General features: G+C 38.0%; 1 protein-coding gene across 6 annotated transcripts in view; it reads right to left on the reverse strand.

The window, feature by feature from the left end:
* Window positions 1–6,179: 6,179 nt before the first annotated feature.
* Pdcd10 (programmed cell death 10) overlaps window positions 6,180–18,865 on the reverse strand; it is a 40,829-nt gene continuing 28,143 nt past the window's right edge. For all 6 annotated transcript variants that reach the window (XM_055596607.1, XM_055596606.1, XM_055596602.1 and 3 more), the window contains 4 exons: window positions 17,424–17,550; window positions 11,507–11,585; window positions 10,327–10,409; window positions 6,180–6,663 (listed from right to left, as the gene is read on the reverse strand). In XM_055596607.1, the coding sequence (XP_055452582.1) occupies window positions 6,582–6,663; window positions 10,327–10,409; window positions 11,507–11,585; window positions 17,424–17,550 (371 nt within the window). In that variant the 3' untranslated portion in view covers window positions 6,180–6,581. The remainder of the gene's footprint in view (window positions 6,664–10,326; window positions 10,410–11,506; window positions 11,586–17,423; window positions 17,551–18,865) is intronic.

Here is an 18,865-nt window from a genome sequence, read left to right on the forward strand (position 1 = left end):
TAGGGTTGGTGAAGATCCTTTCCCAATATGTAGGCAGATCTGTTTTGTTCTGATGACAGAGTCCTTTGCTTTACAGAAACTTTTCAGTTTCATGAGGTCCCATTAATTGATTGTTGTTCTTAGAGCCTGTGCTGTTAGGACAGGAGCTCCACAAGGAGAGCAACAGAACCAAAGAATTCTGGGCACAGGGGTCTTTTCTGAGACTGATATTCCAACCAAGGATCATGAATGGAGATAACCTAGAACCCCTGCATAGATGTAGCCTATGGCACTCAGTGTCCAAGTGGGTCCTATAGTAATGGGAACAGGGACTGTCTCTGACATGAACTGATTGACCTGCTTTTTGATCACCTCCCCCTGAGGGGGGAAAAGCCTGGCTAGACCACTGAGAAGGACAATGCAGACCTGATAAGCTAGGGTCAGATGGAAGGGGAGGAGGTTCTCCCCTATCAGTGGACTTGGAAAGGGGCAGGGAGATGAGGGAGGGAGGGTGGGGTTGGGGGGGAATGAGGGAGGGAGCTATGGCTGGGATACAAAGTAAATAACCTGTGATTAATATAAAAAATAAAAATTATTATAAAAAAATAGAAATGTCACTTCACCTGTACCAAGTGAAATTATGCCTCTGTTTGGGGAAGGGGGAGGAAACAGTCTCAGATCTTAATGGTAGAATATGAAATTCAGCACCATGGACTAGAAACTGGTACTATCACACATTACTTATGTTGATATTTTTAGATGCAATAATTCCATTTATAGGCTACTCTAATGATATACCTTAAATAAGAGTAGATTTTAAAAATATTTTTTATTTAATGTGCATTGGTGTTTTGCCTGCGTGTATGTTTGTGTGAGAATGTAAGATCTAGGTGTTCCAGAGAGTTGTGAGTTGCCACATGGGTGCTGGGAATTGATCCCTGGTCCTCTGGAAGAGCAGTTGGTGCTCTTAACCACTGAGCTAACTCTTCAGCCCCCGAAAACAGTGTTTTAAAGACATTATTACTCCATTATTTGTAATTTTGCAAAATACTAAGAACCATCAACATGTCCATGTACAGACTGATCAGATAAACTAAGGTAAATAATGGAATGGTACATAAAAAACAATAACATCATATTAACTTATATGGAATGATTTTTAAGAGATAAGAAATAAAGAAGTATGTATGTGAAATAAGAAGCCCAAGAGGAGATGCTCAGTGTCACTGTCAATAGGAAAATGCAGATTAAAGCCACTTCTATTTGGCAGTGTACACTTGATAATCATTTCTCCAGCACATGGAGACTGAGACAGGAACATTGGGAATTCAAGGCTAGCCTGTGCTACAAAATATCCTTCCCCCTCCAAAAACAGCAAATAATAAAACCACTTCACTTCAGTAAATAAATAAAAGTTGTGGGCTGAGGAGGAGGAATACAGAACAAGACTAAGGTTTTGAATTTGGATTTCCAAAACCCACATAATACCACAGTAGTGGGCATCTGTAACCCCAGTGCTTCTACACCAAGATGGCAGGTGGAGATAGAAGAATTCATGGTAGCGTGTAGGACACTTAGCCCTGTACACACTGTACACACAAGAAGCCATCTCAAACAAGGTCAAGTCGGGGTTGGACATCGACGGCCGTCTTGAGACTTCTAAGTAGATCTTATGGCACATATGCCATGAAAACGTGTGAATCCACACAGACACGTGTGAGCCCACAAACACACACACTCAAAGATTTTCTAAAAGTCGTTAACATGTGATAAAGGTGTAAGAGAATGTGGCACCCTCATATATTACTGTCAAGGCTGTGGGACAGCATAGGTACCTGGAAGTTATATATAAAATTAGCAAACAGCAAGTACATTGTTCAATGCCCGCCAACAAAACTGCAAGTCTAAATTCAAGAAACATTTCTGCCTAAAACTTTATAGTAGCCTGAAAAAAATTAGATGTGATTGAAATGCCAGTAAAATTTTAGATGGATAATGGAAAATAAGATACATGATGGATTGCTCTTCAGCAATAAAAGAAAGCACATGCTGATATGGTGAGCCAGAAGGCAGAGAAGCAGATGTAGAAGACACCACCATATTGTGATGACTTGAAAGAGAATGGCTCCCACAGGCTCACATATTTTAATGTTTGTGGATGAACAGCTAAGGATTAGATGTGGTCTTTTAGGAGGTGTATCACTGGGGGTGGGCTTTGAGGTTCCAAAGCCCAAGCCAGGCTGTGTGTGTGTGTTTATGTCCCTCCCTCTAGCCCCCTCTTCCTCTCTGTTTCGCTCTCTTGCTTGTGGGACAGATGTCTCAGCTATGGGTCAAAGGGTCTGCTTGCCAACACACTTCGTGTTCATGATGAGCATGGACTTAACCTCTGAAACCGCGAGCAAGCTCCCAGTTAAATGCTTTCTCTTATAAGTTGCCTTGGTCAAAGTGTTTCTTCACAGTGACAGAACCGTCACTGAGATACCTACAGCTGTTTGTATGAAGTGTCCTAAAAAGGCAAACTTACCAGAACAGAACTGTTGTTCACTTTTGGAATGAATGAGAACTAGGAATAACTGAGCGTGAGACTTCACAGTGACTATTCTACACCAATGGTTAGGTTGTACCACATTACGTTTTAAATCACTGAACTAAAATGCATTTTATGGCACAATTATACCTCTAGTTGGTTTTAAGCGCAGATACATGAATACCCGAGTCAGCTAAGGTTTGCTATTATACCTATTTTAGAGAACATATGTGAAGCACAGGTGGGCTGGTGCACAGCGTTAGTTCCAGTGTTGGGAGTTGAAGGAGGGAGGCGAAGCCAAGGCTAGTTTGGTCTGCAGTCACAACAAAAAACTAAGAGACTTAAAAGTGCATCCATGCAGAGTGACGGCTATGGTTTGAAAATGTTTGTCCTCTGTATGCCACTGGAAGCTGCTAAGTGGGTGAAATAATCTAACCATGGGATTTGGAGGGACACCTTTGGATGGTGGCAGGCTTGCAGATCAGAGGTGGAGCTGAATACAGGCCGTTTTACAAGGAGAAACCAGGTTCTTCAAAACTATTGGGCTGCAGCACCATGACTCTCAATTGTTGACAGCTTCTCAAATCTGGACTAAATTCGTAAGCTAAAATAAACCTCTGTAACAATCTGCAGTGATGTCGTGAGCAACAGAAAATAGACTCATTCTTTCTGCTTGCCCACTTTTATTTTAATTCCCAATATTTGTAACTTGTCCTGGGCCAACCACAATGTTTTTCTCCCTACATAGATGCTGAGGAAAGGGTAGAAAGCAGGAGAAAAATAAGTTTGCTTTTTACAGTTTTTTCTTTCATAAAAAGAAACACAGGAGAGGAAAAAAAGTACCAAAATAGGGTCATGAACAAGTGCAGAAGGGCTGAGGCTCCTCTGTAAATGCTGCACAGTACTTCTGGGCTGAACCAGCATGGCGGGGTTTTTACTTTAAAATCACTACATCAGCAAGGGAGGGAGTGGCTACCAACTACATCTTAAACCTTCAAGCAAACTGAAGCAAGCAATTGCACTTCCACAGTCAGTAAGAAACAAGAAGTAATCTATGAATGCATATGAAATATTCTTAATCTTTAGCAGGACAAGAGGGAAAAAATCCCCTTCAGCGAGCTGAGTAAAATAACTCTAAGCCTCACTGAGATACATTTCTGCAATGAACAAGTGAAGTGATTGGAACCATGGTTTAAGGTTTACGGCACAGACATACAGTAGGAGGCTGACAAAGAGAACTCTGTGGAGCTTGAACGTGGAGTTGAGTTGATTTCTGAGATCGGTGCTGAAGGCACATGTAATTTGCACGTATGCGGCACACATTTCCTACTTTGTCTGCTGAATGGCTTAGCTGCAACGACCACATCCAACATACAGGTCTAAACTTCAGTGACTTCTCTTTGGTTCCATGGAGACACTGCTGATCACAGATCTTGCGATGCTTCTATTAATTAACAATTAATTAATTCAGGGTTGCAGGTGGGTGACACAAACAGAAGAAGAGTTCACAGGGCACAGGAGACAGCCTGGAGAAGCTATCTGGCAAATTAAAAATTGAGAACCAAAGTATGGAATATAAGCCATTGGGAAAAACAAAACAAACAAAAACACATACAAACCTGTAACAACATTTAAATTTAGGTAGAAACACAGATGGATGAGACAATAGATGGGATGGGGAAAGAAGACTTCTGTTTGCAGTAGAATGTCCAGTGCTGACTGGTACACGTGGAGAAATAATGCTTGAGTTGGAAATTAGATCAAAGCAAGAAACATCAGTATATGTTCCTCCCTGGAGGAAGATGTTAGCATATACTAAGAAGCCTCCCAGAGGTTGCTAAGTAGTAGAAAATTATATTATACATTGGAGAAACACGACCCAATAAGCAGGAAACTAGAATCAGTGAGAAGATAGATAGGAGCTCCAAATCTCATCCTCATGACAACTATCAGTGCAATTATTTGGCCAAGGACATATAACTTGGATCTAGTAAGAAAACCAGAAGTGAGGACCAACTTATAAAAGACACTGAAGCATGGAGAGTACAGGGATACAAGGCAGGGCAAGAAAACAAGATGGCAAAAGGTATATAGTTTTTCCTCTGAGTAAATATTATTCTTGCAAGTTTTCTGAGAGTGTGAAATTATTTCCATATGCAAAGTTAAAAAATAAAATAAAAAGGACAGACATTGGCTCCTCACCCTAATATCAGCCCCCAAACACCTATCATTTACTCAGTCTATTGTGGGGCATTGTATGTCAGGAAATAAACCACACTGTTATCATTTGTATCCCAGTAAACCGGAAAGGGGTGTGGTGAAGTAGCCTCTTAAACTCTAATTCTGCCTATTGAGCAAAAATAAGTGGAGAGAAAACATAGAAGACATGAACCAAAAGTTCAGGCCTCAGCTGACAGCTATGCTATCATCTCACTTCTTGTTCTTCAACTATGAGATGATTATAGAACCCTTAAGAGATCAAATTAAATGAATGCATTTTCAATAGTACTTGACACAGACAGCACCAGGACAAAATGTTCCCTTCTATGCCCCTCCACAGAAGATATCTGAACACTGGCTCTCTCTTCACTGATTCAACTTCCATCTTTCAGAAGAATTTGTAGATATAACTGACACTCAGAACTGGCGTCTCTATGGGCACATGTTTCACTACAAGGAAACCACATGCAGTGGATGACAGAATACGAAGAGACTTATAAAAACAAGGCTGAAACTTTTACGAATTATAAAAGGGAGATGGCAGTTTTCAGTAGAAAAGCCCTCTACAAATAACACACTTGTCTTTGTTCATATTTTCCAACAATAAAGGATAGCTTTTGATGAAAATACTAAAGGTTATTACTTATGTTTGTTTTAATAGTTCTCTTTTGAAGAAAGAGAAATCAAATTAGAAACAATCATAAGTTTAAAAGTTCAATGCATTATCTGTCTTTTGTGCTTTGCTTCTTTTCACGTACTAACTTATATCAGGGTTGTTTTATGTTATCAATGATAGCAACCTTTAGAAACTTATTTTCCGAAAATAGAATAAAATAACTAAATTATATTATAGCCAAAATATGTTGCCAATAGATTTAGTTTAACATTTCATTTCTTTATAAGAGATGAAAAAAAACCGATTTCCCTTTATTATTAATTGAAAACTCAAATCACTCAACACAATATCCAATAGTTTCCTAAATTTCTCTAGTGTGAAAATATAAAATTAAAGTGTATATTATATTAACACTGATGAAAATCTCTATACAGCTATTGAAAGTTTTTATTAATTTTGACTACTTTGGCAAAATGTGAAAAGCTTATTAGGGCCTAGTGTATCAGAAGTAATTTTTTTGGTATCATAATCTACAATGTCACATTGTTCAGAAAGTGTCACTATATTATGAAGACACAGTAGACTGCACTCTCTTGTCAGAGGTCTCTAAAGATTGGAAATAGTGAAAAAAATACACAGTCCTTTATATGTTTTGCCCAAAGTGATTAAGGACAAAAAAAAAAAAAAATAGGAATTGTTGTTGCTTTATTATTTGATAAACTGCTAGTAAGCTCCCATTAGAAGATCTTTAACAATATACCAAATTGTCTTGGTCTTCTGATCATATATACACACACACATATATATATGTATCTTTTTTTTTCAAGTAAAGAAATGTTTAACAGATGTAAACTATTTATTGAATATTTGCCACCAAATATTGTTAAATACATTATCTTGCAGCATATCGCTTTCAAGTTAAAATGTCAGAAACAAACACCAATATTTACAGTTCTTGTAAGGAATGTTATATAATGACACATTAAGGCGTAAATTCTTTTGGCTTATAATTCTTAAAAGAATGATAATAGCAAAAGTGATGCAAAATCTTCAGTGTGAGATTATGATTAAGCTACATTTTACAAAAATATGGTGTAAGATGGCAATAATCCCATTCAACATCCTGGATTAGATCCCTTCAGGAGGGACTGATAATTTATACAGTCAAACTTTAAAATTTACAGATAAATGCAGTTTAATACTGCCACTGAGAAGTACATCTCTTAACATATACAACTTTCAGGCCACAGTTTTGAAGGTCTGAAGTATCAAGTTGGTTTGATGAATTAGCCGGTTGGCACTTATGAACACATTTATTGCCCTGTTTAAAAAGAAAAAGAAAAAGCATTAATTTCATTCCTAAAATTCACTACTTGAAAATAAAATATTTATAGCTAATGTCATATAAATGGTAGCAGTGGAATAAAGGGGGAAAGTCAAGTTGGTAGTGAGTATTCTAAACTTTCCAGTTTGGGATTTAATGTCTTAGGCTAAAAATCTACAGTGTCTGGGAATTACTGACTCCTGGTGGTTCTGATTGGCAATAAGGGGTTGAAGGGTTACTAACTCAACCACCTTCATTTTTTTTTTTTTAATTTTTATTTCACAATTTATTCATTAAATATCCAGATTGAAGCTTCTATCTAGCCCCACCCTTCCTTCTTCTTTCCCCTTCCCCTAGTCCACTGAAAGGGGAGTTATCCACCACTGCCATCTATAGATTTTTAAATCTATAACCCATAGATTTTTAAATCTCAACAGGACTGCCTGGATCCTCTTCCTCTGTGGCTTGGCAAGGCTACATCATCAGGGGCGAGTGATCAAAGATCAGGCAATGAAATTCATGATAGAGGTAGCCCCTGCTCCTCTTACTTGGAGATCCACATGGAGACTGAGCTGTCAAGTGGGCACATCTGGGCAAGAAGAGATCTAGGTCCTCTCCATGGTCCTCATGATGCAGTTGGTGCATCAGTCTCTGCACAACCTGCTGGGCTCAGATCCTTTAGCTTTGCTGGTTTCCTATGGGGCTCCTGTCCCCTCTATGTACCTCTATTTCCAACATCCCTCTTCTTCCATAAGACTCTCTGAGCTCTACCCAAAGTTTGGCCATAAGTCTCAGTAGCTATGATCCCCTGTTGCTCAACTATCACAGCAGCTTTATTTGTAATAGCCAGAATCGGGAAACAATCAAAGTAATGGATTCAGAAATTGTGGTACATCTACACAATAGAATACTACTCAGCTATTAAAAACAAGGAAATCATGTAATTTGCAGGCAAATGGATGGAACTAGAAAAGATCATCCTAAGTGAGGTAACCCAGAAATAGAAAAGACACACATGGTATACACTCACTTATAAAGAGGATATTAGCCATATAATATAAGATAGCCATCTACAGACCTAAAGAAGCTAAACACTAAGGAGGACCCTAGGGAGGATGCTTAAATCTCATTCTGAATGGTAAACAGGATAGACACCAGCAGTGATACAAGAGAAGAAACAGGATGGGACCTCTGAAAGAATCCAACTCAAGATCTTTTAGGCTAAACAAGTCACTGGTCAAGAGGAGAATCCAAATTGGTAGAGACTGTGATTTTAGATACAAAATAAAATTCTGTTAACAAATTTAATCTTATATGCTGAAATCATGACTCAGATGAGGTCTCCAATAACATGATCTGCTGTAGCATGATACTAAGCCTTGAGATTGATGGCACATCTACCATTAATGGGCATGATAAACTAAGAAAAGTTAATCACTTTTAATCTCACCCACCCTAACCTAACTGTTGCCCAAAAACAAGTAATTCAGTATCTGGAGCCAACAAATATAAAAGCATGCTTTTAAAAGCTTCTCTAATGACAAACACAGACCCTGTATGGGTCTGAGATGGTTAATCAGCATATACCGTATGGTGGTATAGCTTGTTCTTATGGCACTCCCAACAATGAGGGGGAGGGGTGTTTTTTTCTTACTGTGTTGCCATGTTCAGACTTGATATGAAGGTTTGAGACAAGTCTTACTGTTTCTTGTTAGGCCAAGTTCAGTTGATTTTCCTGGGAGGGGTGCTTTTTATTTTATTTTTTTAAGGTAAACAGAAGAGGAGTTGATCTGGGAGTGAGGGGAGGGACTGGGAGAACAGGAGGGAGGGGAAGCTGTTGGCAGGATATCTGCTACAGGAGGAGGGGAAAGCTATTTTAAGTGCAGGATGGTCTCCTAGAGGCCTGTCCTTGTGTGACTACAGAGCAGAGCTGGGCCTCTAGTCTCAATGTGTGGTTAGACCCACTGTGTAGGTGGGTCTGTGTAGCCACTGTGTAGCCCAATCAGTTCCTCTGTACCAGGGCTGCTGTTTGGATCTTCATCTTAGGCATTTTTCACCCAGGAGCGGGTAGGAATGACCCAGTTGATTTAATGAGAATTTGTCTCCCTAGTGCAAGATGTCTTAAAAGATGTCACTCCACTAAAAATTTTTCTATTTGGGGTAGACAAGTCCAAAACTCACAGCATATTTAAACAAAACAAAACTGAATTTAAAGCTGGCCAAAGAGCAGAAAAATAGTAGCAAGCTTGAATAATGCATATATAATTTTAGATTAGCGGAATGTAAATTTCCACCCTTTAACATTTTATTGTACATGATTAATTAAAATTAGAAATAATGATACCATTATGTAAATTATATCTTTGGTTATTTAGGCTTAGTTTATTAAACTAAGTCACAAAGGATCATTTTCCCTAGACAATGTGAATTTGCATAAAGAACATAAAACCATTAATGCAACTATCTTTAAATTGTAATATAAATAAATATAAGTATTTAAATTTGTCTGAACATTAAAATTGACCCTAAAATTTATACATCATTGTGCTTTTATTTAAAAAAAATTATAATAATATAATGGGTGTTATTTTATACAGGATCTTAAAACTTCAAAGATGTTTGCTGTGCCTATTTAGAGTAGCCTAGTTTTATAAATTATTTAAAAGTCCTTTTCAGTACAATTTTTAGCATTTTACCTGAAGCACTGCTGACCCACACCTTCTGTTTAAAAACTAAGTACATACACAGAAAACACAATACCTCAATCTACACAGGGCTCTACAGGCAGTTTTGTATAAATGTAAGACTGACATCCCACTTTCAACTGTCTTGGTTTTCCTATTCATTTGCTTTCGTACTTTTTTACTCAGGTATACTGTTTCTTTAGCATCTCTTATTTAGCAGAACACTGTGGTAAGCTACTTTATCACCTGGGACATTTACAATACATCTAGACCATGCTCCTGTGCAGGTCAAGGTGTAAATCGTCCAATGGGAAATTGTGGCAATGGGACTTTTAAAAACTGACCCAGGGTGGTTTTCAAACAGAGAAGGAATTGAGAATTATTATATTAACTCCTGTGCACAATTTCTTAAGGCACTAGCAGCTTTGACAGTACCTGGAAAATCTTAGAAATGTATAATTATTGGACCCCAATTTCAGACCTAGTCCATCAGACGCTAAAGTTTGAAAACAAATTATTTTAGGTGTTGGTACAAACTAGTAAGTTAAGGATGGCTTCATATCTATAAATGGCAAAAAACAAAACAAAGAAACAAATAAAAACATGTTCAGGAGAATATTGTATACTTGAAATTTTATCATCAGGTCCTTTTCAGAAAGTCTCAAAAATTCTCAATGTAGGCTTAAGCTTGGTTAGACAATAAGAAGGCACTCACTTTCCATTCACCTGGTTCTGTTAAACCAGATGATTTTATTATTAATAGTGTGCTCATCTTACATGATCTTTCCCTTTTAATTTTTACATTCATATCTTCTCTGGCCCCTAACCTCTACCATGTGAGTGTTTGGAATTAAACTTGGGTTGTCAGGCCTTTTACCAATGGAGAGCTCTCACTGGCCTAAATGACATGGTTTTAATAGCCTACAAAAACATTAATTTAAAATTTTAGTAGAAAAGTATAAATAACAATACTTACTTGCCATCTTTAAAATATGTCTTCAGAGTGTCACTGAAACTTTTGGAGTATTTTACAAATTCTTTCTTTTGGTGTTCAAGTGCCTATATTTATGAAAAAAAAAAAAAAAAAGCTAAGTCAAAAGAATATCACAAAAGACTAAGTCAAAGGTCAATGATTCTAACGAATATTGGATAGACTTTATATTCCATAAGCCGTAAGAGCCTTTACCTCCTATATTATTAATATCCACTTATAAGTGAGTTTATGCCATGTGGTCTTTCTGCTTCTGGGATACCTCACTCAGAATGATCTTTTCTAGTATACTAAAATCTGAACACCTAAAAAAGTTAAGTAAGAAGAAATACACTGGGTAAGAGGATCAATCCTCATTCAGAAAAGCAAACAGGATGGACATTGGAAGAGGGAGAAAACAGGGAACAGGACAGGAGCCTACTACAGAGGGCCTCTGAAAGGCTCTACTCAGCAGGGTATTAAAGCAGATGCTGAGACTCATAGCTGAAGTTTGGGCAGAGTGCAGGGAATCTTATGAAAGAAGGGGGAGAGAGAAAGACCTGGAAGGGACAGGAGCTTCACAAGGAGAGCAACAGAATAAAAAAATCCGGCCAAAGGGTTCTTCTCTGAGACTGATACTCCAACTAAGGACCATGCATGGAGATAACCTAGAACCCCTGTACAGGTGTAGCCCTTGGCAGCTCAAGTGTCCAAGTGGATTCCCTAGTAATGGGAACAGAGACAGGCTCTGACATGAACAAGTGGCTGGCTCTTTAATCACCTCCCCCTGATGGCGGAGCAGCATTATCAGACCAAAGAGGAAGACAATGCAGCCAGTCCTGATGAGACCTGATAGGCTAGGGTCAGATGGAAGGGAAGAAGGACTGTCCCTATCAGTGGACTTGCGGAGAGGCATAGGAGTAGATGAGGGAGGAAAAGTGGGTTTGGGAAGGAATGAGGGAGGGGGCTACAGCTGGGATACAAAATGAAATAAACTGTAATTAAAAAAAAATAATTTAAAAAAAGCAAAAAAAAAAAAAAAAGTCTTTACTCAAATAATCACACAATATTCACATCTGTAGACAAACTCCAGGAGACGATGTCTAAACACCAAACCCCTCAGTTCACGGGTCATAAACAACTGAATGCAAGCATGTAAGTGGGGCAACAACGACACGCAACTTACCCTGCGGTTCTGGTATTGGTATTTCTTGAAAACATTATTCACTGTATCAAGTAGTTCTTTTATTGCACTAGCTATATCCCTGTTAGGAAAGGAACAAAAAAAATCCTTAAAACCAGCTACAATGAAAGAAATATGTCTGTGTAATTATGAATCACGTTATATCACCCCCTTTTCCCCATTGATACAGACCAGGATGGCCTGAATCTGAGATCGTCATAGATTATCGTGTCTCTGCTTCCTGAGTGCTGGGATTAAAGGCGTGCACCACATGGCTGGCTATCTTTCTTTTGAGACATGGTCTCAAGTAACCAGGACTGGCTTTGAACTAGTAACACGCAACTAAGAATTTTGAACTTCTACGATCCTCCTGGATCCACCTCCAGAGTGGAATCATTCCCAGTTTATGCAATTGTGGATTAAATTCTGCTCTTCATACATGATAGGTAAGTTCTCTACCAACTAAGCCACATCCCTAAAAATACTCCTCATTTCCACACTTAATTCTCTCAGTTCATATAGTAAGTACTTTAGCTCATTCTGAAGTAGTAAATACCCTTTTTTCCTATAATGAATATAATAAAGATAACAGCGATTACATACTATGCAAATGCAACATCATTTTTTAGTTTATTTTAATATTCTGCAAAAACAGTAACTATGTAACTGTTATCACAACTAATGAGAAAGATGTGACTACAGTGGAAATGGATGGATATAGGGCAGGTCAGCAGCTCAGAAACAGACTGCTTAACTTTTCTGGGCAGGAGAGCAAGGCAGGACGAAGAGAAAGGGCTTTGCTAGAGTCTATCCTATAGCTGCTTTTAAGAACTGGGAATCTGGAAGGCAAGCATGATGAGAGGCTGCTGAATCAGTCTCTGGTGTTTCCACAGACACACCAAATTAAAGAGCTATCACAAACATCAAACTATAAGCACAAACCTAGTGGAATTAGGTGAGTGGCCAGAGAGCCTGATTTTAGTTGCACCTGAGGTAGGAAGGAAAGAGTCTCCATCACCCCTGTCTTTCAAATTCAGGAAACCCAGAGCAGAGGGAGGTGCCTCTCAGTTAAAGGAGGAAACTGTTCATGATACAGGGATGCAACAATCCTAGCAAAGCCACACTGGGACCCAGGGGTTGGGGAAAGCCCCAGGGACTTGCGTGGCTAGAAACTTAACTGTTAGGACAGCATCAGGCCAGGAGGCTGATGGCCTGGACCACTCTTACACTAGCTCTGCTCTATATAATAAGCCAGGAGGAAGAAGAGCAGGAAAGTTAGCACAGCTTTGTCTCATTGTTGAGGTCCAAGCCCATAATGAGGCAAAGCACCTAAGAGACACTGAGGCCTTGTATGATAGAAAGAATCCAAACAGCCTGGGACCAGTTCTGGCATTAGGCAGAGAGCTGGGCATCTGCAAACAACCATGTTGAGGCTGCCTGAGGGGTAGCTGCCCTCCTCCAGACTACGCAGATCTCTGCGGCTAAGGCCCAGGCACAACTTAATCTAGCATTATTAACCTTGGTACCAAGTTGCTGCCTCCTTCATCCATCTCTGAAACACAAGTAGCACAGTTATTATTAGGCCAGTGCTCATAATAGGATTCTAGCGGTGTCCCAGCATCAAACTAGTTTGGCTTGTAACACTGCTAGCTACACAAAGGGTTCAGTATACCTGAGACTGTGCAGACTCATGTATAACAAAACCTAGCTTCAGTTCAGGTGGGAAAGGGTCTTCTTCCAATACCTCAGTCCAAAGCAGTATAGTTTGGTGACAAACCACATTTGCTAGGACAGGTTGTACATTGGACACTTTGCCAGGGTGCCCTGTCAGCAGAGCTTCTAGAACAGCTCTAAATAACATGGGAATGCAGACTCTAGGCTACTGGACTTCTAATCTAGGAACAGCACTGATGCCTAGTACTTTCTTTGGTTGTAAGCTTACAAAAAACAAGAGCCTTTGCAAGAATGGGCCTTGGTCCTACCCTCTAATGTGCTGTTGGACCATGACAAAGATTGGTGCCATGGTGGCTACAGTTCCAAGACAGGCTTCTAGGAGTGCTCCACCCACAGTGGCTCTGTCTGAATCAAGGACAACCCTTGGTTGTCAGAGTCAGGCCAGGGATTGTGGAAAAGGCTTTCAGCCTATCAGGGGTACAGGGGGAGGTTTGAACATAGACAATCTTTACTCTCCAATTTCTGAGTAACAAAATTTAATAATATACCAACTGATAAAATTACTACTAAATTCTCCTTTATTTCAAAAAACACCCAAGAAAGCCTAAGAGAACAACACTAGATAAGAACATAAAACACTGAGGCAAATTAATCAAACAGATTAAGAAATAAACAAGAAATTACATTTCTCAAAACATTAGTGTCCATAGGTAGGTGAAAGACAACAGTACTAAGTAACAGAAACACAAATCAAAAGCAAAAGAAAACATCACTTCACCCTAGGGCGAGTATCAGTGATAAAAACACAAACATAACAAATGCTGGCAAGGCTGTAAAGGAGAGCCACAAACACTGAGGTGGGATTGTACATTAATTATCACATTACTGTAGAGAACAGTATTAGGGTTTCTCAGGAATTAAAAAATGGTATACCACCAATCTCACTTCTTAGATACACATCTAAAATAGACGAAATAACTCCCATATTCACCACAAAGTATTCACAAAATAGTTAAACACAGGAAACAAGTCTGATGTCCATCAACTGCTGGATGAATGGAAACAGTAAACACAGTACTATGTTACTATGAATACTATTCAATAGTGAAAAACAATGGAACGCTGCAATTTATAATAATATGAATTAAATTGGAGAGTAGTACTAGATGTAAAACAGAGAGAGACATTACCATATAATTCTCCTTGTAAATAAGGTCTAAAAATACTGATTTGATAGAAGTTGAGAGTAAATGGTTTGACTAGAGGCTGGGGATAGTGGAGGAAGGGGTACAGGGAAAGTCTGAGTAATGGGTACTAAGTCACAGTTAGAACAAATTATGGAGCAGTACTGACAGGACTAGTGACTATAGGTGACAACTACATGCCAATTATTCGTTAAGAGGCTGGGTTTTTAATGTTTACATATGGCAACCATGCACTGGACAGCACCCTGCATCCCACCGACACACAGAAACTCTGTATTCTTGCACATTTATTATAATACAATTAAGAGCCGGTATAACTCTGGATGGGGTGGGGGTAGAAAGAATACCCCAGGTGACTGTTGATGGGCCACATTTTAAATCCACTGCAATTTGGTGATCAGTAGTTGACTAAGATCTGCTACCTTAGTGATACAGAGCACTTTTAAAAACAATATTAACCAATACTATCCCTAAGCCTGGTGTAAATGGAGATCTGGCAAAACAGTGTCTTACCCAGTTGTTGAACAATGTCTTTAAAAAACATCCTGAAATAACTTACGTCAAATACATTATCCATATACACACAGAAAAGCATAGGTTTATACTAGGAACACTGAATTGTATGAGTAGTCACCTGGGAATTCTCAAACTGCAAAAAAAACACACCAGTGCAAAACAATACTTGGACAGTGAACCAGATAAAGCATTGAGGTAAAATAAGTGTCATTCTGTTATAAAGAATTTGCAGATGCATTCTGTAATAACTGACAGATACGATACAGAGAGAAGAAATGTGCATCTACAGTTGTTTAGTAAGTTTTGTCTAACACATCACAAAGGTAGGCAATGGACATCAGATGAAATGTACATAGAACTTAGCAAACGAACAAACACATAAGAAAACTGAACAGAAAAGTAGAGCTCCTAAATGTCCCACCCAAATTCACATATGCATCTTTACATCGGAAGACTGAAGCAGTGCCTACACAGCATGCTCAGTTTAGCTCTCCTGAACTAAGTTGCCTGACAGGATATAAAGTAAACAACAAAGAATAAACCAATGAATGCATGGCTTTTGATGCATTAAATCAGGATCATCATTAGCTCTCATCAACTGGAATGTGCCAGACTTTTATTAAAATTAGTTCCACAAAGAAGTTCCAATATAAGTTCAAACAGAAGTATTCATTAATCAAAAAATTTACAATATTCTCATAATAGACTTTTTTTTTTTTTTTTCCTAACCAACTAGGTACAGAAAAAGAGGAGCCTTTCCTCCTTCCTAGTGTTAATGTGATGTGTTTGCTTCAGGTTTTCTGCTAGACTTTATGCATAATACTTCTTTCAGTTCTTATGAGTGTTACCTTCATTCTTATAACAGATGTATTTCTATTTTAAGTACACTGGTATTTTGTCTGCATGAACATCTGTGTGAGGGTGTCGGATCCCCTTCAACAGGAGTTACAGATAGTTGTGAATTGCCATGTTCGGTGCTGCCATGTGGGTTCTGGGAACTGAACCCCGGTCTGCTTTGGAAGAGCAGTCAGTGCACTCAACCACTGAGCCATTTCTCCAGTGACCTACCTTCATTCTTCACAGTCAAAAACCTAAGCAACTTGTAACAGAACTATGTGTTATGACACCGATTCAAATCCAATTTGGCAAATATACTTTAAAATGCTTATACATACTAGTCAGCAGAAGTATTTTCACTACATAAACAAAACCTACAGAATCATTTATATGCCTATAAAATTTGGTGTAATAAGTTTAATATTGCTAAAATATGGGAAAGTAGGCTTATTAATTTAAATATGAAAAGGTAAGGCATATTAAAGAAAAAAACTAAACTGTAGCTATCTGTGCTATTCAAACATGATTGGCTCCTCATTTCAGACATAATGTGGACATCCAAAAACTTTGGGCAAATAAATCCTCAAATGCATAGGAATATATTTAGTAGAAATTTCAACTAAATATTTCTACGCCATTACTCTTAATGCAACGGTGTTTAATACATTAAAACAGTGGAAATGAAATTGTAACATCCATGCCTTTGTTAAAAATATGGGCGACCTCTCAAGGTCTTGAGATAGAACTTAGTTGTTCATAACATAGCTTGCACCCTATTTTCTTGAGGCTACAGTAGGTTGTAAAGAGGTGCCTCACTGACTGCCTAAACAGTGGTACTCAACTTTCCTAATGGTGTAACCCTTTAATAAAATTTGTTGTGTGTGGATACCTCCAAACATAAAATTATCATTGCTACCAACTGTAATTTTGCTACTGAACTGTAATGTAAATGCCTGATATTCAGGATATCTGATATGGGACCCCAATGGGGTTACAACCCATGATATGCAGGTTGAGAACTAGTGTCCTGGGGGAAAGAAACTGGTTCTACATTTCTGCCTTGGATTTCACTCCCGACTCACTGACATTCAGTGGATGATCCATCATTACATTTCAATTCAAATAGCAGAAACTTGTTTTCATAGATTAGATTAACATTATGAATCTAGGAATGGAAAACAGCACAGAGAATGTTGGCATCAGCCTACTAGAGTTCAAACTGCTCTTTACCCTTAGAAATGTAAGTTACTTTTTTTGTCTCATTCTCATCACCTAGAGGAATAATTATTAAAAATATAATAAGTTAATACAGGGAAGTGATGGTACTAAGACATTGTTGATTCTAAAAACCCCTACTTCAATGGTCTGAAGCTAAGAGTATGACTTTGAATGTCCCACCACTACCCACCTAGTGTCTGCATGCTTTCATCTGAAATACACGTTAGTTATATAATTTATTTATATAATTTAAATTATTATCATGTTTTCTCCACTATTTCATTGATTCACTACTGCCACTTAAACATTCTTAAAGAACAGGACACTCTGAGACCACTGTGTTCAAAGTTAATGGCATTCAAATTTTCAGATTTTATTTCAAATTAATGTTCTAATTAAGTTCTATATCAAAATAAAAAGAATTGATAATCCTTGTTATAAAAAAAGATCAAAGCAAAAACCTCACTTACTTGATTGTCTGCAGAAACCTCACTCTGTCATTGATCTCATCTGGAATCTTACTGAGAATCTGTTTAAGTGCCCGTGCCTTTTCATTCAGGTCCTGGAATTCTGGCTCTGGTCGTTCAATCATGTACTCTGATTAAAAAAAACAAACAAAAACAAAACAAACAAACAAAAAAACCAGAAAAACAATAAAAAATGTCATGTGACTCTCTGACAAATCCAAGTTTAAGAACTCTCAATGCTGACCAAGGAAGCACACAGTAGGAATAAGCATTTAGTTAGAAAGAGAAAGAAGTTCAACTTGGTACAGTTCAAAAAAAAGTTTATGCTGAGGTAAAACAGGGTAAGACCAAACATTTTTGAAATATATGGGAATATGTACGAAATCACCCATCCACTGATCTACGCTTATCAGTACTGATATTCTACTATGCCATGAAGCCTTAAATACTTAAATTCATGAAGAAAGTGAAGCTCATTTATACATTTGTGAATAGAAATTTAAATTTAGTAACTTAAAATCCCTATACTGTGGAATACGCTGCAGTCTATTTTATGAACTTCTTTCAGTACTGAATATACGATGGTTCATTATATTAAAACTCCTACAGTACTGAATGCACTACGGCTCATTATATTAAACCACTATAGTGTGGAATATACTATGGTTCATAAAAACCTTATAGTGCTGAATATACTATGGCTATTATATTAAAAACCCTATAATGTGGAATATACTGTGCTTCATTACTATGATTTTTCAGTACATTCTTAAATTCTCATTGTAAACAAAGACTAATACAAATCCAACACCTTAGCTGGGATCACAGAATGGCATTTTGGAAAGGAGTTCAATCAGACTTGGCAGATAAAATAGGCTCACTACCAGGCTCACTGTCTTGCAGGAATCTCGGCAACTTACGCCTTCAATGTAGGCTGGCCAAACTGGCCTAAGTTTAAATCTCAGGAAACGACAAAGGCTTTCCTGAAAGTCCTGGAATCAATTCAAAGACCTTCTTTCTCTTCTCTATTAGTAAAGGTAAGATACTATATATATATTTTAATTGTAAAAATGGTGTTTTAAGTGAAACCCATCTCTAAATTTTTATTAAAAAGCAAAGCAGCAACACTAGTGTTGCACTCTCAAATCTGTAGTTGAAAAAAAAAAGACAGACAAACGGTTCACTCCTTTAAATACAACACAAAATACTTCTCTGAACTAGTGAAACTGAGACTCATTTATCATTATATGAATGGGTAAAAAATAACAGATGCAGCAGCAACAAATGCCTCATATAGCTAAATCTGACAAGTATAGAAAGTTAAAGGGCTTGCGTGTCTACTTTGTACAGACAATGCTCACAACCATCACGAAAAGCATGAAGGCATGGGGCAGGGGGACAACTGTCTGGTCAAATGGTAAGGATCTGAAAGAAGTCCTTCCCAG

Source organism: Psammomys obesus, unplaced genomic scaffold (genome assembly GCF_907164565.1).
Source record: "Psammomys obesus unplaced genomic scaffold, mPsaObe1.curated_primary_1811, whole genome shotgun sequence".
Taxonomy (NCBI): domain Eukaryota; kingdom Metazoa; phylum Chordata; class Mammalia; order Rodentia; family Muridae; genus Psammomys; species Psammomys obesus.